Source organism: Chrysochloris asiatica, unplaced genomic scaffold (assembly GCF_000296735.1).
Source record: "Chrysochloris asiatica unplaced genomic scaffold, ChrAsi1.0 scaffold00033, whole genome shotgun sequence".
Taxonomy (NCBI): domain Eukaryota; kingdom Metazoa; phylum Chordata; class Mammalia; order Afrosoricida; family Chrysochloridae; genus Chrysochloris; species Chrysochloris asiatica.
In genome coordinates, this window is record NW_006408551.1 from 23,121,181 (window position 1) to 23,143,376 (window position 22,196).

At 40.9% G+C, this 22,196-nt stretch overlaps 1 protein-coding gene across 3 annotated transcripts in view; it reads right to left on the reverse strand.

Moving 5' to 3' along the window:
- The window catches only part of PTPRB (protein tyrosine phosphatase, receptor type, B), a 117,254-nt gene that overhangs the window by 6,159 nt on the left and 88,899 nt on the right, over window positions 1–22,196 (reverse strand). For all 3 annotated transcript variants that reach the window (XM_006859556.1, XM_006859555.1, XM_006859554.1), the window contains 9 exons: window positions 19,306–19,389; window positions 19,186–19,203; window positions 18,985–19,066; window positions 18,174–18,264; window positions 17,483–17,559; window positions 14,109–14,243; window positions 12,965–13,087; window positions 12,651–12,814; window positions 9,818–9,953 (listed from right to left, as the gene is read on the reverse strand). In XM_006859556.1, coding sequence (XP_006859618.1) covers window positions 9,818–9,953; window positions 12,651–12,814; window positions 12,965–13,087; window positions 14,109–14,243; window positions 17,483–17,559; window positions 18,174–18,264; window positions 18,985–19,066; window positions 19,186–19,203; window positions 19,306–19,389 — 910 coding nt within the window. The remainder of the gene's footprint in view (window positions 1–9,817; window positions 9,954–12,650; window positions 12,815–12,964; window positions 13,088–14,108; window positions 14,244–17,482; window positions 17,560–18,173; window positions 18,265–18,984; window positions 19,067–19,185; window positions 19,204–19,305; window positions 19,390–22,196) is intronic.

Here is a 22,196-nt window from a genome sequence, read left to right on the forward strand (position 1 = left end):
TTGGCCCAGGATCGAGCATTGTTTCGTTCTGCTGTGTATGGGGTTGCTATGAGTCGGTTCCGACTCGATGGCACCTGACAACAACAACAACAACATTGTTAGGTAGTTAGAACAGAAGAAAGGGACTAACCATAGACCAACGACCTGCCAGGAGAGTTTAGTAAAAGGAAAAATAGAACAAGGGACTTTTACCAAAATCAGACATGCACAGAGAAGAATAGGATTGATTAGATGTGAACAAGGAAGTAATCATAATACACTGTAATAAATAAGCATATGGTTAGCTTATGAATACAACTATCATGGACTGCTGTCATGGGAATGAAGTACATCAGACCCAGGAAGAAATGGCCAATTATGGGTCCTAAAATATAATAGAAGTGATCTGAATCTAATGTGTAAGGTGATCAATGTGGTCAGACTTAGAATATCTTAAAGGTTTGAGATACAAAGTGAGACAATAAAGTCTTCTCTCACCAATGTTCAGGCAGGGGGAATCTGTTCTCTGCTCTATGAGCATGTCTATGCTTTGTTTATGCTTATTAAAACTTCTGCTTGCTTAAATTGCTGTTAGTGCATATTAAGCCTGGTAGTGGTAGTGGTGGGAGTCAGTTCCGACTCATAGCGACCCTGTACAGGGTTTCTGAGGCTGTAAATCTTTACGGGAGCGGAAAGCCTCATCTTTCTCCCATGAAACAGCTGGTAGGTTCAAACTGCTGACCTGGAGGATTAGCAGCCTGACTTGTAACCACTACGCTACCAGAGCCTACACCTTAGCAGTTCTTTGGAGGGACAGTAGGACTGAACCCGCATGCTTCCTCTGCACAGTGACAGTATGATTTATAGACCTCTGTGATCTCTGAGTACAGAGTTTAACAGAAGAGGAGTATGTTAACAAATACCTATAATATGAAAAGTGTAAGATAAAATTGTGTACAAAACTTCATACAGAAGAGGAAATTACCAGGATCTCCTTGAAGGAAGGGGAATATCAAGCTAGAGAAAAAGTGTTGATATATGTATGTAAGGGTGTAAGTAGAAAAGTGGGGCATTTCAAATGATGGAAATAACAGGAAAGTGCATTTGTATTCTGCAAATTTTGACAAGTTGAGTGTAGCTGAATTGTGGGGTCTTGAGAAAACCCCTGGACAATCTTCCAAAACCCGGTATCCTGAGCCCTATAATATGAAGTGTTTTCTCATGGGAAGCATATGAAACTGACAGACTGAGTGACAGACTGGGACTATCATTTATTACTCTTCTTAACAAGCTTTTGTTTGGATCTGTGTGACCCTCTCAAAGCCAGGCTGCAAATTTGCCCCAGGGAAGGCTAAAAGAGGGGATGGGTATACTTGCAAATCCCCTGTGTAAAGAAAGCTTCTTTCTTTTTAAAAAAATACTTGTTCTTTGATAAATTTATCAAACATTGTGCAGACACATCCCTTTGTATCCCAAATGACACATCCCTTTGTATCCCAAACAAGGTAAAAGAAAACTGAGCTCGACCTTCCTCATGGACCTAGACAAATATAAAGGGGTCAGAATGTCCTTTTTCCTTTGCTGGAACAGTCACCCATACAAGTTTGGCTGGGAATCAAACTACTCTGCATATTATTCTCAATATAATGAGTCATGCTAGTATTGGGGCTCAGGACTTCTAAAAATTGTATAAGTCCCATTTGGGTAGAGAGCTAAAAACAAGCAGACAATACCTGAATATTGAATACCTGAATTTTTGATAGACATTTTCTTTTTTCCTTTTTTACTCTATCTTAACTACAATGCTTATTCCTTTATGATCCAAAGAATCAAACTTGATTCTGAGACAGAGGGAAATTTTTAATTTTGGCTGACCCTAAAATCAGTGTGTTGAAAGTGAAGAAGACTTAAAATATTTACTGATGAAGATCAGAGCACAGCCTTCGGTATGGATTGCATCTCAATGTCAAGAAAACAAAAATCCTCACTACTGGACCAATAAACAACATTCTTATCAACCGAGAAAAGATTGAAGTTGTCAAGGACTTCATTCTTCTTGGATCAACTATCAACACTCATGGAAGCAGCAGTCAAGAAATCAAACGACGTATTGCATTAGGCAAATCTGCTGCACAAGACCTTTTTAAAGTGTTGAAGAGCAAAGATGTCAGCTTGAAGACTAAGGTGCGCCTGACCCAAGCCATGGTATTTTCAATAACCTCATATGCATGCAAAAGCTGGACAGTGAATAAGGAAGACCATAGAAGAATTGATGCTTTGGGGTTATGGTGTTGGAGGAGCCAAAAGAACCAACAGATCTGTGTTGGAAGAAGTGTAGCCAGAGTGCTCCTTGGAGGCCAGGATGGCCAAACTTCATCTCTCATACCTCGGACATTTCGTCAGGAGGGACCAGTTGCTAGAGAAGGAAATCATGTTTGGTAAGGTAGCGCATCAGAGAAAAAGAGGAAGACCTTCAGCAAGATGGATTGGCAAAGTGGCAGCATCAATGGGCTCAAGCATGGCAACAATTGTGAGGTTTGACCCAAGACTGGACAGTGTTTCGCTCTGTTGTGCATAATGTTGCTATGAGTTGGTACTGACTCGATGGCGCCTAACAACAACAAGAAAATCAGTGTGTGGTGATATTGGTATGACATGATGTTGGAGAAGTTGGAGTCAGGTTATGGAAAGCCCTGTGCACAAGGATGAGGGTGTGAATCTAATTTCACAAGCAATAGTGAGCTGTCTAACATTTTTATGCAGGGCATTGGCATCGTCGGATACATTTCCGTGAGGGAACTTTGGTGGTGGTAGTGATGATGAAGAGTTATTAGGGCAGAAGTCAGAGGCAGGAGACCCAGTAAAGGCTACTGTGATAAGTCAGATGAGAGATGAACAAGGAGAGTGGCTATTGGAAGATGTTGGGTAAAAATGACAGTGTCTAGTAGTGATGGGTAAAAATGACAGTGTCTAGTAGTGATGGACTGAATGTGGAAAGTGTAGGAAAAGAGTAAGAATTATAGATTGGGCAAACAATGGCTACAACATTAGCTGAAATTGGAAGTTTGTTTAAAAGAAGGAAATTTTGTTTTGAGCTTTTTCAATCTGAGATTACTAGTAAGACTTCCTTTCTTTACCACAAAGAATGTAAATTGAGAAAAAGGAGAGCACTTGGGGAATTTGGATACTGAGCAACAAGAGCAAGGGAATCCTCAGAAAGGTAGAATATGGAGAGGACACGGAGAAGGATGAAAGGCTTTGGTTCATCATGCTGTGAAAGTCAGCCAGTGATCCTTATAATAGAGTGCCTGCTCTTTGCCAAAAAATATCTTAAGTGTTCTGGGAACATATATGAAAATGATATATGTGGCCCAAGAAGCCTCTAACCAATAACTAGGGAGCCTGAACACACACACACACACACAAGAGTACTTACAATAAGTGTCACTTGCCAAAATTGCAAATTATAGTTAGGATTTATGAAAGTTAAAATAATATGTATAAAATATTTAGTGCTGGCTTTTGATTTAACAGATAAAACATGTCCCTACCCTCCAGACAATGAGGTGAGGAATTTGAACAAAGACAAAGATGTTGGATAGAATCAATAGGGTTTTGTATCTGGTTAATTGTGGAAACTGTAGGAAGAGAGGTAGAATCCTAGATTGGGCAAATGGATGGTAAGCTGAGGAGACCAATTATAATACAGTGTGCATTAATTCTACAACCTAAAGAAGTAATAGATCTAAACAATGATCCCCTGAAGTCCCTGTCAAATTCATCAGCATTTTGAGAGAGACATGATGTGCTTTCTGATGTAATCCAACAGCAACTCTTCAGTGTCCCTCATGATGTACTATACTCATACAATGGAACCTTTAACCACCCATTGGTGTTCAGTAGTAGAATTCTTGCCTTCCTTGCAGGAGGTCCATAAATGGCATGTCAGTGGAGATTGGGTACTGTTATGATGTTGAACAGTTTTAGTATCGCTTTTCGAGTAAGGCAGATTTTCTACTTCTGAAAGTCAGCTGATGAAAACACTATGGGTTACAATGGTTGAATCTGCAACTGACGAATGGGGATGTCACAGGACCTGACTTTATTTTGTTCTATTGCACATGGAACTTCAATGGCAGCTAACAACAACAACATGAGAAGAGAGGAATTAATACATTATTCACTATGAAAAGGCAGTCACATCCAGAATGTGGAAAATTCTAGAACAAATGAGCTGGTTACTTTAATAAATGGTATGGAAAACAAATTACAGGGAGCATTATTAGTGATGAAAAGATTTAAGATATGTATCAGCAAAATGCAACTTGTCAAATCTGTTTGAATTTGAATTTAAGCTAGCTATAAAAATAACTTTTGAGATAATTGTCGTGATTGTTAGATGCCATTGAATTGGCTCTGACTCACAATGACCTTATGCACAACAGAACAAAATAATGTCTGGTCCTGTGCCATCCTCAAAATTGTTGTAATGTTTGAGCCCATTGCTGCTGCCTCTGTGTCAATCCATCTTATTGGGGGACTTCCTCTGTTTTGCTGACCCTCTACTTTACCAAGCATAATGTCCTTCAGGGGCTGGTCTCTCCTGATAACATTGTCCCAAATATGAGATGAAGTTTTGTAATCCTGGTTTTTAAGGAGCATTCTGTACTTTTTCAACAAAATTCTTTGTTTTTCTGGCAGTCCATGATAAGAAATTCTGGTAGCATAGTAGTTATGAGTCAGGCTGCTAATCTCAAAATCAGCAGTTCAAAACTACCAGCTGTTCCATGGGAGAAAGACTTACAGCTTCCCATAAAGATTTATAGCCTCAAAAACCCTATACAGGATCGCTATCAGTCAGAACCAACTCCACGGCACACAACCACCACCACAACTCAAATGAATCAATTCTTCCACCGTCTTCCTTATTCCTTGTCCAACTTCTACATGCATGTGAGGCAATTGAAAATACCAGTGCCTTGGGTCAGGCACACCTTAGTTCTCAAACTGACATGCTTGCTCTTGAACGCTTGAAAAGAAGTCTTGTGTAGCAGATTTGTCTAATGCAAAATGTTGTTTGATTTCTTGACTGCTGCTCCCATGAGTATTGATGGTGGATCCAAACAAACGGAAGTCTTGGACAACTTCAGTCTTTTTTCCATTTATCTTGATATTAATTGGTCTAGTTGTGAAGATTTTTGTTTTCTGTATATTAAGGTATAATTCATACTGAAGATTGTTGTATTAGATTTTTAACATGGATCTTTATCAGTAAGTATTTTAAGTCTTCTTGGCTTCCAGCAAGCAAGGGTTGTATCATCTGTATATTGCAGGTTGGTAATGAGTGTTCCTCTAATCCTGATGCTATGTTCTTAGATTATTTGCTCAGCATGCAGATGTAATAAGTATGGTGAAAGAATACAACCTTGATACAAACCTTTCTTGATATTTTAACACTCAGTGTCCTCTTGTTCTGTTGGTATGACTGCTTTGTGGTCCATGAATAGGTTCCTCATGAGCACAGTTAAGTGTTGTGGAATACTTATTCTTTGCAATGTTATCCATAGCTTGTCATGATCCATTCACTTGAAAGCATAGTCAATATATAAACATTTTTCTGGTATTCTCTACTTTCTGTTAAGATCCATCTGATGTCAGCAATGATGTCTCTAGTTCCACATCCTCTTCTGAATATAGCTTGAGTTTCTGGGAGTTCTCTGTTGATGTACTGTTGCAGTCATTTTAAATTATATTAAGCAAAATTTCACATGCATGTGACTTAAATGATATTGTTTGATAATTTCTGCATTCCTTTGGGTCAACTCTCTTTGGAATGGACACACATCAGTTGTGTTCAATCAGTTGATCAGGTAATTGTCTTCCAAATTTCTTGGCATCCATGAGTGATTGTTTTCAGTGCTTCATCAGTTTGTTGAAATGTTTCAATTTGTATCCCATCACTTCCTGGAGTCTTGTTCCTTTTGGGTTGTTGTTTTTTTTGCCAATACCTTCAGTGCAGCTTGGACTTCTTCCTTTAGTACCATTGGCTCTTGATCATATGCTACCTCTTGAGATGGTTGAACACGGATCATTTCTTTTTGGTATAGTGACTGTGTATTCTATCCATTTTCTTTGGATATTTTCTACCTTATTCAATATTGTGCCCATAGAAATCATCAGTATTGTAAATTTGAGGCTTACATTTTTCTCCAGTTTTTTCAGCTTGAGAAATGCTGAGCATGTTCTTCCCTTTTAGTTTTCTAATTTAGGTGTTTGCACATTTCATTATAATACTTTATTTTGTCTTCTTGAGATGCCCTTGGAAATTTTCTGCTCAGATCTTTAGTTTCTTTTAGTTTCTCTACACTCAAGAGCAAGTTTCACTCTTTTCTGACAATCCATTTTGGTCTTTTTTGTTTGATTCTTTTGTTTTTAGTGATTGTTTACTTCCTGTATGATGTCCTTGATGTCTCCTCTAGTCTTTGGTCATTAGTGTCTAGTGCATAAATTTGTTCTTGAGATGGACCTTAAATTCAGGTCGGAAATACTCAAGCTTAGTTTGACTGTCATGGGTGGTTTTAACTTTGTTCAGCTCCAGCCTGAACTTGCCTATGAACAACTGATAATCTGTTCCACAGTCTGCACCTGGCCTTGTTTTGGCTGATTTTCCTCTTTGTTTCCAACATTTGCATTCCAATCACCAGTAATTATCAATGTATCTTGTTAATTGCATTGCTTGATTAATTTCACATTGAAGAATTCTATAGAATTTTTCAATATCATCATCACTGGCTCTAGTGGTTTGTGTGTAAATTTTAATAATAGTGGTCTTCCTAGTAGATGTATGGATATTGTCCTATCACAGAAAGCATTGCACTTTAACATAGATCTTGAATAGTTCTGTTTGAGGATGAATGTGATGCCATTCTTCTTGAATATGTCTCTCCAGGGATATAGTAAACCATATGATTATCTTTAACTCAAAAAATAGCCAATACCAGTCCATTTCAGCTCCCTATTGCCTAGAATATTGATCTTTATGTTTTCCATTTCATTTGGACAACTTCCAACTTTCCTCGATTCAAACTTTGTACATTTTTTTCATGTTCTGACAAATTAATGGATGTTAGCAGCTATTTCTCTTCATTTTTAGTTGTGACCATCGGCAACTGAAGGTCCTGAAAGTTTTGCTCTATTCATGTCACATGGTCAATTCTACTTGGAGGAGGCAGCTCTTTCCAACAGTATTTTGAGTGCCTTCCAACTTGAGGGGCTCACCTTCTGGCCCTATATCTGACAATTTTCTGCTTGGTTTTCAGTGGATAAAATTCAGAAGTGGTCTCCTTCTTCTGAGTCTGTCTTAGTCTAGAAGCTCTACTGAAACCTGTGTACCTTGAGTGACCCTGCTGGTATTTAAAATACCAGTGACATTAGACACTATTAATAATAATTTGTAACCACTCCACTACACTTACCAGAGCTCCTTTTAAGAGATAATTAGGAACTGTTTAATAGAGTCATGGGATAGGGAAACAATGTATGTAGTATATAGGTTTGCTTTTTTAAAAAAAAATTGGGGTACATGAAATTGATTATACTGTTCGCTCTCTAGTTTTGTGCATCATTATTACTTTTTGGTCCCTGTCCTATAGCTGAGAGTCCTTGGGTAGTGTCAATGGTTAATACAATTGACTGCTAAGTGAAAAATTGGATGTTTAAGTCCCCTCCATAGGGGTGCCTCCTATGAAAGGCCTGGCTGATCTACTTCTCATAAATTAGTTGTTGAAAACCTTTTGGAGGACAGTTCTAACAAATATGGGTCATCAGGAGTCAAAATTGATTTGACAGCAACTGACTTTTTTTGTTGTTTGTTTTGGGCCCCAAACCAGCAGCTGTCCAAAATGGTAATCACTAGCCACATGTAAAAAGTGGCTAGCATGTTTGAGGAATTGAATAATTTAACTTTAGTTTACATTTAAGCTTTAAAATTGTCATGCATTCCATCTTTGGAAACTCTGATAGCTTTAAAAAGTACGTGAAGATCCTGGGTGTGGATAGAGCCTGAAGGAGGCCATGAGACCAGTGTTTAACATGCTCAAGATTGCCAGTTCTGTAAGATATTATTAGTTCAGTTGGTTTGGAGGTTCAACAAGCTCAAAGGGAGCTTTTGCTTCAGGACATCCCAGTTTTGTGGAACACTGCAAGCTAGACAGTTTCATGTGTACTGAGCTTTTGTTGTTGGTGTTGGATGTCAGCAAGTTGCCCCTGTCTCAGCTACGTCAGGCATCTTGGAACAAAACCTTTCCTGCGCCTGAACCATCCTCATGATCAGATGTAGATCAAACCATTGTGTTCTAGAGTTTTCATTGGACTGATTTTCAGAAGTAGATAGCCTGGAAGTTCCACTGAAACCTATATACCATCATAGCCATGTATAAGCTTCCACTGACAGATGGCTGTGTGTGAGGGGCATAGGCAAGAAATTGAATTCACGTTTCCCTCATAGATAAAAAAAACATAGATGATGTTGTTGTTAAGTGCTGCTGAGTCGGTTCCGACCCTATATAGGGTTTCCAAGGAGTGGCTGGTGAACTTGAACCGCTGACCTTGCAGTTAAAATGGCTTTGCAGTCTGGCGCATTAACCCACACCAAGACTCCAAAAGCAGATTGTTGTTGTGAAGTGCTGTCGAGTTGATTCTGACCCATAGCGACCCTGTACAGGGTTTCCAAGACTGTAAATCTTTACGGGAGCAGAAAGCCTCATCTTTCTCCCATGAAGCAGCTGGTAGTTTTGAACTGCTGACCTTAAGGTTTGCAGCCCGATTTGTAACCACTATGCTACCAGAGCTCCTTTTTAAAGCATAGATAGGGACTCCTGGTGTGGTGCTGTAGGATCAGCATGGAACTGTGATCCTATAGGTTGGCAGTTTGAACCCCCCAGGTGCTCCTTGGGAACACTAAACAGGGTCGCAAACGTCAAAAGGCTGTACAAATGGAATCTTTTAGTTTACACAATCGTTCCCTTGATGTCCCTAGAGGCAGAGGCATACTTAGAATTGGGATGTAGGGAAGAAGAAGAGATTGGAATCTATGCCCTGTTTACTAACTGATTGCCAAGATGGGCTGCCTTGGTCATTTGCCCAGGCATACTATATTGATGAAAAGAATCCACTCCCAAAATGTGTCAACAGACAGTGGAGATGGCTGTACAACACGGTGACATAGGGAATGTCACTGTATTGTACATGTGAAAATACTGAAATGACAAATGGTTCATTATGCATATATTGTTAAGTGCCATCGAGCTGGTTCCAACTCATAGCTACTCGTGAGTTTGAACCGCTGACCTTGCAGTCCAGCGCATTATCCTGCAGCACCACACCAGGAGATGGCTGCACAATGCGATGACCATAATGAATGTTATTGTATTGTACATGTAAAAATGTTGAAATGACAAATGGTTTGTTGTGCTGTTAAGTCAGTTATGACTCATAACCACCCTGTATAGGATTTCAAGGAGTGAGTGGCTTGGTAGGTTTGAAGCACTGACCTTGAAGTTTGCAGTCCAGTGCTTAGCCTACAGTGCCACACCAGGACTCCATATATTCTTACACACACAAAAAAAGCTCATGGAGGAGAGGGAGAGTCCATCTCTCTCCCAAACCACCCATGGGTAACCAGCTCAGTAAAGGTTAGAGTAAACATCATCTCGAGGTCACTGAGATTCCTTTCAAAAGAAATCCTATAAAACATCTATATTCAGTTCTTTCTCCTTGTCAGATTAAAGCCCTGGATGTTCCAGGCAAGGAAAAGTCTGTGTCCTTTAGTAACTCTTACCTCGGTCTGGACCATGTGAACCCTGTGGAGTCTTAGGTCGTTCACGGCTTCATAAATGTCCACAGAGTCTTTGGAGTCTAGTTGCTGGAGGATTCGATCCAATGCAATAAATGTTCCAGTCCTGCCCACACCAGCACTGGAAGAGATGGTGAAGCAAGATTGAGCCTTTTTATTCGTTTTGCCTTTCAAGATAGAATCCCTGCCCTCCATCTCTTTTTCCTTCCTTTGTCTCCCCGACCCTCTTTCTTCCCACCGGGGATAGTATTACTCTGCAGCTGGTATCTTTTCCATTCATGCTATATACACATGAGTCCATTTGATATGTTTCAAAAAATTTACTTAAATGGTTGTAAGTTTTACATATCCTTTTGCCAGCTTTTCTACTTATTGTTTTTAGATTTATGCATGGTGCTATATGTGGTCTTATTTAACTATTCTATAGAGTGCATTACGCTGCTGGTTCTGACTCACAGCAACCCTGTATAATGTTTCCAAGGAGTGGATAGCTGGCCTTATGCTACTAGAATTTCATAGAGTCCATAGCTAATCCGTTCCCTACTGATGGGCAATGAGATTTCCAATTTTTCTCGATTTAAAAAGAGTGTTTGACAGGAACACCATTGTACATTGTTGTCATTGTGAAGTGCCATTGTGTTGGTTCTGACTCATTGTGACCCTGTACAGGGTTTCCAAGGAGTGGCTAATGGGTTTGAACAGCCTAACCTTGAGGTTAGCTGCTGCTGTTGTTAAGTACTGTTGAGTTAATTCTGACTCATAGTGACCGTGTATTGGGTTTCCCATGAACGTCTAGTAAATTTGAACCACTGACGTTGCAGTCAGTGCATTATTCCACAGCAGCACTCCAGAACTCCCTTGAGGTTAGCAGTCTAGTGCTTATCTTACAGTGCCACACCACAACTTTACTTGTTGTTGTTGTAATGTGCTGTGGAGTCAGTTTTGACTCATAATGACTCTGTACAGGATTTCCGAGGCTGTAAATCTTTACAGGAGCAGAAAACCTCATCTTTCTCCTGTGGAACAGCTGGTAGTTTAGAACCTGCTGATTAGCAACCTGATTCGTAATCACTACACTACCAGAGCTCATCAGAACTTTGCTAGGTATTGCCCTTTAAAGTGGTTGCATAATCTGGGGGGTTTTGATGTACACAGTTATAAGATAAAAGAATATCAGTTCTCTAGTGGTCCTGGGTGAAAATGCCTGCCATTCTTCAGAATGCATGAAGCTATTGAGGACTTCACAGTCCTATTAAAAACAGCAGGGTTCCAATGACATATAAAAGCAGGGATCCTAGGGAGCTGGGCTGATTGGGAGAAAATGAGTGCATTTGACATTTCTCCTACTGTAGCAATTCCCTGCTTCATATTTATTAGTGCTATCAAAGTGTGGCAAACATTAATTAGCTAAACACCAAGCTGAGCGGGGTGTGGAGGGAGAGAGCGGTGACTGTCTGAAGCAGAGAGAAGCGAAACTAAGAGTGGGTGGCCAACAAGACAGAGGTGGAAGCAGGCAGGCACTTAGTAGATTCCGAGGTTCTGTGCTGAGCCCCACTGTGCTATGTGACTTTGGGGATAATGAGGACTCAATGACAATGGGCCAACTCAATAAGTTTATAGTCTGGCAGTAGAGAGGGGATGAAAGGACAGAAAACATGTAGGGAAAACAAATTTAAAAGCAAAATCCGGTGCTACAGATAACAGGTCTTGAAAGAGGGATGGGTTAGAGAGAAAGATTAGGTAACTCCAAGTAGAAAGAAGAGAAGTAAAAATGAGCTTGTGCAGCCACCTTCCTGGCTAAACTGGAAAGAGAATTGTCGGAACCTGGACAATACATTGTTCTTAAGCACCGTTGAGTCAGTTTTCATTCATAGTGACTCTGTAAAGGGTTTCTGAGGCGGTAAATCTTTGCCAGAACAGAAAAAACCCCATCTTTCTCTCCAGTAGCAGCTGTTGGTCTTAAACTGCACTGACCTTGAAGTTCAAGTCTAGACACTTAGGTGTCTGTATGTGTATATATTAAGGAGCTCTGGTAGCACAGTGCTTACGAATTGGGCTGCTAACCTCAAGGTCAGCAGTTTGAAACAACCAGCTGTGCTGAAGGAGAAAGATGACATTTTCTGCTCCTGTGAAGATTTACAGCCTCGGAAACTCTGTGCAGGGTCACTGTGAGTCAGAACTGACTCCATGGTACTTAACAACAACAACGTGTATATATGCAGTCCTGGTGTGGTCCTGTGGGTTAATGTGCCAGACTGCAAAGCCATTTGAACTGTAAGGTCAGCAGTTCAAGTCCACAAGCTGCTCCTCAGAAACCCTATACAGGGTCGCTATGGGTTGGAACTGACTCAACGGCACTGAACAACAACATGTATATATACACTGGTGAGTTTGAACCACTGACTTTGTGGTATATTCAAACTCACCAGCTGCTCCTCAGAAGCCCTATACAGGGTCACTATGGGTTGGAAACGACTGAATGGCACTTAACAACAACATATATGTGTGTGTGTGTATGTATACACACACACACACACACACACATACATATGTTGTTGTTATGTGCTGTGGCATTGGTTCCGACTCATAGCGACCCTGTATAGGGTTTCCGAGGCTGTAAATCTTTACAGGAGAAGAAAGCCTCATCTTTCTCTTGCAGAACACCTGGTAGTTTTGAACTGCTGACCTTGAGGTTGGCAGCCCAACTATACATACACAGAGAGAGTGGAGAATATGTTTTCTTTGTAGCTAATAGACTGGTTGAACCAAATCCTTCCCCCACCAGATTCTCCATGTTGATTCCCAGGTTGCTGAGTACCTGCAGTGCACCACCGTGGGCCCAGCACCAGGGCTTCTGTTGATATAATCTCTGACGGTTCTAACAAACTGGATAAGGGACTGGGTGGTCTCAGGGACTCCATGGTCTGGCCACACGGTATAGTGAAAGTGGCGGATGAGTCTGTGTGAATCAAGCTGTTCTTCCTGCAAGAATAGGGAGTAGCCGATTACTAAAGATTCAAGACAAATCTTCAGCTTTGCCAACTGTTCCCAGGGACAGCAAAACTAGGAGTCTCAAGTCGCCTTTATCTCTTCAAGCTGGATTGTTAAATGAAGTCAAACAAACAAACGTACACTGCATATCTTAAACTCTCTGATGGTCCACTCTGGCAGCACAGACTCTGAGAGCATCTGCAGGATGAGGTCTCCATAGTAGAGGGAATCCTGGTCTGCTGGCCAGTAATGGTCACACTTGACCTAGAGGAAGACAGACAGGAAAAAAAAAAAAGTAAGAACGGAAAGGTGACTCCTTTGTGAACCTGGACTTTGTGAACCTCCTCGAAGTGTCTTCCGGAGTTAGGATCTGAATCAGCTGCGAAAACCATTTGGACAGCTGCTTTAGATTAACCTGTTTGTGGCCAGTGCTGAAGTCGGGTTGCTGCTCCAAGTGAAGGGGAGACCAGAGTAACCGGTGACATTGCACAAGAAGCAACATTCCCAACCTTGGATTTATGTTCCTTCCATTTTATCCACAGTCTGACATGGCTTGAATATTTTTGTTGTTTTTCTCAGTATCCCACTTACCCTAGCAGATAAAGCATGCCTTAAATTGTATCAGTCTTTCAGAAAAACCTCTAGCTGGGAAGAGGAGAAATTGTCAGGCCTGGACCAAATGCCACGAGCCAAGAGATCTTTGAGAAGTCAAAACATTTAAGTAAGCTTGTGTTTACATGCACAAAGATGGGAGAAAGAGGACTGTGGGCAAATATTTATTGAGCAAAGATACTAGGCATTTCACATGTAATTTCTTTTTTAATCCTCCAAGCAACCCTATGAAGTAGATTGTAAGTGCATTCATTACAAAAAGTGTGCTTAGTTTTTCCAGATAACCATTTTACTTTGTATCTACAGACACAGCCTAAAACTCACTTCTACTTTCTGAAAGCAGGGGGTAGGCCCAGTGACTCCGGTAAAGTCTCTCCTCTACCCAGACTCTGAAGGAGAGAGCAACAATGGGGCCAGTAACTTTTTCTCTGGATAGGTACTTCCAGTAATTTCAGTCCACATTTGGAAATACCTTTGACTAAAACTTCAGAACCAGAATAAGGTACCACCTGGATTTATAATTAAAGCCCTTTATAACTGAATGATTTGAATTTCTTAACAATGTAAAGAATCCCTACCTGATTTTTGTAGGGTTTAACTTTTGATGGTGGGATCGAATTCCACCCAGGTGACGGGAAGCAAAAGTCTGAAGCCAGGGAGACTGTTTACTTACTCGACCTTTCTCGACACACTGGGTCACCATGACAATGTTGTGAACGTTCTGTTCCCACGCCATTTTCCAGAAGTCATCTTTGGTGCCAGGAAGTGGACCCTGAGTAGCAATGTATTCTCTTCTGAAGTTGTTGCCCTGAAATGAATTTACAATATGGAGAGTCAGAAACAATGGGCCTCTTAAGAGCTATAAACAAACAGCTCTGCAGATTACATGATCTGTAGATCTCTGCCAGGCCCCTGGCTTGAGAAAAAGATACTCAGACAAGTGTCAAGGTTTGGGAGCAGGAAGGACAAAGGCCACAGCATTGAACTATAACAGAGAGCCAAATTCTTTTTGATTAGGCTGGGTATATTCTCAAAGACAGATAGATGGAGGGTGGAGGCGATGATCTAGGACATTACACCTTCAGTCATGCGGATGTTTCATTGTGTGTGTGTGTGTGCACAGAGGAAATGACTTTAAGCAAGCTCTCTCCCTATTTAATGTAGAAGAATTTTAATAATTTTGGATCAACATTTGTTGTTGAGTGCTGTCAAGTTGGTTCTGACTCAGCAACCCTGTATAGGGTTTCCAAAGAGCAACTGGTAAGTTTGAAGCACTGACCGTGTGGTTCAAATCAACCTTGCGGTCCAGTGCTTTATCCCACAGTGTTACACCAGGACTCCTACGACTGACGTTAAGTGCCATCAACTCGATTCTCATTCATAATGACCCTGTAGAGGGTTCCCAAGGGGGTAGGTGATGAGTTTGAACCATTGACTTTGCGGTTCAAACTGACCTTGAGGTTGAATGCTTATCCTATGGTGCCACACCAGGACTCCATGATTGACATTAGAGTAATTGATTGACATTAGAGTAATGTTTAACATAGGAAATTTAAGGGTAGAGAAACCAGTTCATTGAGCATCTATCCTAGACCAGGGGACACTGATGGGTCAGTGGTAGAATTCTTGCTTTCTATACAGGAGACCCATGTTCAACTCCCAGCCAATGACCCTCACAGAGGCTTTCATGTTGCTATGATACTAAACAACTTCCAGTGTAGCTTCCAGCCTAAGACAGACTAGGAAGAAAGGTCTGGTGCTTTACTTCCTAAAAAATCAAGATAGCGAGAACCAAAGCATTCCAACATCAGATCCCCAACAGATTGATCACTGGAATGGTGCAGAATCCCATTGTGCATATATGGTTGTCATGACTTGGGGCTAACTTGGTCGTTGTTGTTGTTATGTGACGTGGAGTTGGTTCCAACTCATAGAGATTCTTTATGGGAGCAGAAAGCCTCATCTTTCTCCCATGGAATGACTGGTAGTTTCAAACTACTGACCTTGAGGTTAGCAGCTCGATTCGTAACCACTATGCTACCAGAGCTCCTTAACTTGATGGTAGCCAATAACAACAATATGGAGAGGACCAGGGGCTTTTATAGATTTTATTTATTTAATCCTAACAAGTGAGTGGGAGCTACTGTCACCCACTCACTCTGTACTGCAGCAATACAGAATTACTTGTAAATTCTAGTCAAAGCCATTCTCAGGGCCTCTGCAATTATGTCACCTCTGCCACCCCCGACATGCCACCCACCCTAATGCTGCTTCTCATTTGGCTAATCCCTATTTATCCTCCAAGTCTCAGACTGGTGCCTGCTCTCTGGAGCCTTCCTTTGTATTCTGAATGGTGATATTCTCCTCCCAGATGCTTCCATGGCAACCTCTCACCTCTTGATACTCAAGAGTGCTGTCCTCAGACCAGCAATACAGGAATCATCTGGGAAGTTGTTAGAAATGCAGACTCCTTAGCCCTCCTGATTTAAAATCTGCTGGTTAACAACATCCCCAGATAATGAATGTGAATGTTGGAGAAGCACTATTCTATCTTGTCTCTCGTGGTGGTGGTGTTAAGTGTTGTAGAGTCGGTTCCACTCTTAACACCCCTGTAAAGTGTTTTCAAGGAGCAGCTGGGGGGTTTGAACTGCTGACGTTGTTGGTTGCGGTTCAGTTCTGATCCTATAGTGCCACATCAGGAGTCCCTATTAGTAATTCATATACACTGTTTATCGAGTGAATGGATGATTGAAATAAATATTATTGACCTCAGTTTTTGGAACGGACATAGATGGAATTCAAACTTGGATTTGTTTGAACCTAAAGTCTTGGTGAAGGAGCTCTGGTAGCGTAGTGGTTACAAATTGGGCTGTGAACCACAAGGTCAACAGTTCGAAACTACCAGCTGTTTCGTGGGAGAAAGATGAGGCTTTCTGCTCCTGTAAAGATTTACAGCCTCAGAAACCCTGTACAGGGTGGCTAGGAGTCGGAACCGACTCCATGGCACATAACAAAGTCCTGGTGTGGTGCTGTGGGTTAATGCACTGGACTGGAAGGTTGCTTTGAACTGCAAGGTCAGTGGTTCAGGCTCACCAGCTGCTCCTCAGAAATCCTGTACAGAGTTGCTTTGAGTAGGTACCGACTTGACGACACTTAACAGCAGCAACAACAAAGTTTTTTCACTATAATGAACTACAGGAAGTTGCCTAGATGCTAGTCAGAACTACAGGAAGTTGCCTAGATGCTAGTCAGAATCAGAGCCCAGAGGTGCGACTCAACCTTTGAGTTGTACTTACAGTTTATAAAACCCCAGATAAAATGGGACTGACTTCCCTAGCTAGGCAGCCTTAGTAAGACATTAAAAATCTAATTTTGTTGCTGTTAGCTGCAGATGACCCCTGAGGATTCCATGCACAGCTAAAGTATTGGCTGTAGATTGGGCACTGTTCTATTGTAATGCATAGGGTTTTGGTGGCTGTCATTTGTAGAAGATCATCAGGCTTTTTTTCCTAGTCCATCTTAGATCTGGAAGCTCTGCTGAGACCCGTTAAACATTATGGCACCCACAAACCTCCACTGACAGACTGGTTAAACATGAGGTGCACTGGTTGGAACTCAAAGCCATGTTTCCCAAATGGAAAATGAGATCTCTGTGTGGACCCACTAATGCCTCATCCAGCTTTCTTTGTTGTTAAATGTTGTAGCGTTGGTTCTGACCCATAATAACCCTGTATAGGGTTTCCGAGGAGTAGCTGGAGGAAGAGCTCTAATCTTGGTTAAAGGTTACAGAGAAAAAAAAAAATGACCTTTGGAAATGCATCCTGGGCTCTTTATGATGTTGTGTAACTACATCTAAGCTGAAAAATGGGCTTAGCAGTGATTTAATTGGACACCCTTATCTTATGGTGATCAAGCATTGCTGGTTTGAAGGCAACACACATGATCTTTGAGTGAGACGTGGGAACATGCAGGTGGAGAGGCATTTCTAGAAATGCTTCACCATCAAAGCTTCACCCCCCAGCTAGAGTGGCTCAGTGGTTCACTTACAGGAATGTAGCTGGCATTGATGTAGTCAGAGCAAGGGTCATCATCAACATTAGACAACTTCACCCGTGAGGCATCATCTGGAAGAAAGTTTATTGAAGAAAGATTTGTCACTGACTCTTGTGGGTGGTTCTCCTGAACCCTGGAGGCGGGGTTTGCCAACCAAGAAACAAATGCCAAATGCTCTTTCAAGCCCCCTCTGTGCTTCCCTATACAATGCTATGGAATTTGTCTGATATAGCAGCCAGCTCCCTTTCACTTCTAGAGTGTAAACTGCCCAAGAAAAGTATCATCTACTGCTTTACCCAACACACTGAAGATAATATTAAAAGAATAATTGTAGACTATAGATTTTGTTAAGCAAACCCATGTCTATTGGATACTGGAGCCTTTTCTTTAACTACATTACTGTGATTAGGCCTCCAAGGAGAAGCACAGGACAACATGGTGAAATGTCAATAGTATAAGATGTTTCTTCTCATAACTAGAATTTAAGATGGTTGTTACGCTTGTGGAGGGAGTGCAATAAAGTACCAATGAATCCTTTTTAAAGGCTTTCAGAGCATGACACCTTCTGGATCCAGCTCTACCATATTTCTTTAGCTTCATTTTATCACTAACTTTATTTTATCACTGGACTAGGGAAGAAATGACTAGTGGAAGACAATAGTACAAATTTCAACACAAAACTTACAGGGCAAAATATTGTTATATCGATTTTTTCCTCTATTCTCTGGCAAGAGTGCAATGTCACATGACTGGTTTCGACCCACATCCTTTAAGTCCTATTAAATAAAAAAACAAGTTTGCAAGTAGAAGAATATAAAAACATTAACATGCTCTTGTTGAGTCGATTCCAACTCCTAGTGATCCTGTATTACCCAGTAGAATTTCCAAGACTGTAATCTCTACAGGACCATGTGCCAAATCAAAGCAATTCCTTAAGAGAAGAGGGTATGGCACTGAAGCAACATTTGGTTCTTTCTGGGCCCTTTTTAAATGTGGACAGTAGGTATGAGCCAACACTCGTGATGTCAGCTATAATTTTCAGCAGATTGCTAGCTCCTTAGCATTTGTTTTGATAGTCACAATAGCCACAAAGTGAGGGATTACTTCTATGTTACAAATAAAGAGGTCGAGGGTCACACTAATTTGTCCCAGGTCCCATTGATAGCAAAGTTGGGGATCAAGTTAAAAATCTAGGTACTGTTCACCACACCATATTTCCTCATACTTGAGCAAATGGTTAGGCTGAAGAGTTAACAGCTGTTCTTTCTTTCCATGTCACCCCAGGTAGCACTTTGCTGAGTTACTCCGGAGTTCAAATTGTACTCTAGTAGACTAGGTGATATGTTGTTCAGGGAATAGATTCTGGCATAAGAGAGCATTCAATGGAGAACCTAAGTATCACCCTAACTCTTGAGCCCAGTCAGTAAAAGTTAGGAGGGAAATTATGCTAAGGGGTGTTAAAGGTTTGTTAAAATTTTGCTGTAGCTGAATCATACCTCATATTCCTTGGATAGAAGGTAATTGGAGTCAGCCTGTAACTTCATAAAGTGCCCTTCAAACTGATTTATTTTTATTGGGCTATGATTAAAAATATAACAAAAAGAAGAGAAAGTTACTGGAGACATGGGAATATGCCATAACCATCCAAGTTGAATCTCAAAAGCACACAATAGAGCAATTAATGAGTTCTCTCTCACCAAGATGTTTTCCGGTTACTGTGAAGGGAAGACAAAAGAAAAAAAGACCGTTAGTAAATCTCATACAAGACAATCAACTCCTTTTTCAACAAATTGTGTGAAGGAAAATGTGGCAGTTACCCTTTCTGGCCCAGGTTCAAGTGGACAGATAATGGTCGATCCCGGCGAATGCTCAAGCGAGCAGAGGGCCTTTCTCGACCATGGCTAAAATATAAAGGGAGAAGTAAGTTCTTGATTCTGAGTATCAAACTTGATTTGAACAAAATTTTTCCATCTATGGTAATGCTTGCATGTTTGTACTAATATGGATTTTTCAGTTCTTGTGTAGATTTAAAATATTTTTCCTTAATTTTTTTATTATGGATTGAGTGAAAGTTTACAGGACAGATCATCAATTTTACATTCAACAAATCATACAACTTGTTTCATCACAATGATTACAATCCCCTCCATGTACCATCAGTTAACGGCATTTCTCTCTATTCACTTTAGCTTTGTGCGCCTTTGTTGTCCCCTCATTTTAGGTAGCCAATGTCTAAGTTGTCTGTATCTACCCTGTGTACAGAGGGGGTAGCATTGATACTTGATGTGAAGACTTCTTCCCTCTCTGTTGGTATTTAGAGTTACTATACTACCTCCATTAGTATAAGGAGCTCTGGTAGCGTAGTGGTTACGAATCAGGCTATTAACCTCAAGGTCAGCTGTTTGAAGCTACCAGCTTGCTCCACAGGAGAAAGATGAGGCTTTCTGCTTCCATAAAGATTTACAGCCTCGGAAACCCTATATAGGGTCGCTATGAGTTGGAACAGACTCCACAGCACACCACCACCACCACCACCTCCATTATTACAGGTCAGGTTCATCAAATTGTAGCAATTTACCCTTGTTTCCGTTATGAAAAATTGTTAGTTTTTTATATCTTCCTCTAGTTGAGTTCTGATTATCAAGTCATCAAGGCTAGGTCAAATGGGTACTTTCTGCAAGTTTGGGTGTTCTTGTGCATCTCCCCTCACTTCGTATCAGCTAGAAGCTTCACTCTCAACTCTAGCCTTTTGTGGCTATGTCCTTATCCATGGGCTCAGGTGTCCCCAGGTCTCACCACACTTTGGACCAACCAGCCCTTCCTCTTCTCTCTCTCATCTCCAGGTCAACAGTAGTCAATGGACCATGGTTGAACTCAGCCCATTTCTTTATTGCTGCCTTTCCCTCTCTTCCACTCACCAGTAGGCCAATGTGGTCACCCGCAAGTTTACATGCCTGCTCATATGTTCCCTTTGAGATTCAGTCATAAAGGGGGTTTTGTCCTGAAGGAATGGGATTGTTTGCCTTGATGGCTTTCCGGTGAACAGCTTGCTTCTTCTTGTAGTAGCCAGTCATACTGACATTTTTGTTTTGGGTTTTTCCTGATGATCTTTCTTTGAAGCTGTATCTTCTGTCACTCTAGCTGTTCCAGGCTGGTCTGCTTGCCCTTTCTAGTGGGAAATGTCCCACCTCAGAAGTTTCTGGATGGTACTCAGGATTCCACCTAAAGTCCTATACTCTGAAAAGACTCTGCAAGAGACCTATTTCACTGGGCAAGTTCTAGAACCCCTTTTAGGTATTCCAATCAGTTACAGGCTGAAGGTGGCCTTACAAGTTTTCTGTAATCATGTTTCCCAACACTCCTTTCTATCCACTCAAGTGTCTATTTTACAGTAGTAGGCAAGGGAAACCAATATTCATAAGACAGTCAAACATCTTAGTATTATTTCCCCTCTTTAAACTATGCCTAGATCCCTGTATTACAGAGCCCTGTTTTTCCAAGTTTGAACATGAATCATTATTTACCTCTGTCCCACTTAGCCCATGCAAACCTGCCTCAGTGTTGCCTATGTACCTTGTTCTTCCACCTCCTCCCCAACACCAGAACTATGATGTGTCTGCCCTTACCCAGTGCTCTACCCGTCACCTCTCTCCACTACCCCCTAAACCCCCCACTCCAACCCCACAGTTGTGGTTACCTTATAGTCCATTAACTTTTCCCTCCATTTAAGACAGTCTGTTTTATCTGTAATCTACCTGACCGTCTCACCACCTGGATCTCTTCCTCTGTGTTTACCTTCTTTCACATTTTAATTGTTTTGATCATAGACTGACCTCCCAGATCCTCTGAATTTGTTCTTATAGTTTTTGTTCTGTTCTCGACCCTTGCATCTGTCAATTGAGTCTGGATGATGCTGCCACGTACGTCAGTCTCTGGGTGTTGTCTTTTCTTGTTGGTTCTCAGTCCACAGAACTCCCTTTAGGATGTTTGTCATTGCAGGGTTGGCTTTGGCAAAACTTTGCTTCTGTTTATCTTGGAATGTTTTGATTACACCTAAATATTTGAATGACAGTTTTGCTGGATAGAGGATTCTTGGTTGGCAGTTTTTTTTTCTTTCTGAGCTTAATCTTCTCTTTTCTCTAGATGCTTTCAGGATTTTGTCCTTAATCTTTGATTTTGGAAAACTTGATTATTATATGTCTTGGTGATTTTCTTTTAAGGTCTATCCTTCCTGGGGTTTGTTGAGCTTCTTGAATGCTTGTCTTTTCATTTTACAGGATGTTAGGGAAGTTTTCATCCAGCAGATCTTCAACTATCTCTTCTGTGGACTTGTGTGATTCTTCCTGTTCCAGAATGCCAAAAATTCTTAAGTTATTCCTCTTTATGTTGTCCAACATGAATCTTAGACCTTCAGATTGTTTTTCATCCTTTTTTCTGCTTGTTCTTCTATCTTAGTAGTAGTATTAGTAGTATTAAGAAAGCTGTCTTCCAGAACACTAGTTCTGGCTTCTACCTCTTCAATTCTAATCCTTTGCCCTTTCAGTGTATTGCCCATTTCTGATGTTCTATTTTTAATCATTTGGACCTCTTTCTGTAAGTTTTGAATTATTTCCAATGCTGTATCTATCTTATTTGATTATTCTTGTAGTGCTTTCCTGACTTCCTTATTTTCTCAACTCCATTGTAAATTGTTTTGATACATTTTATA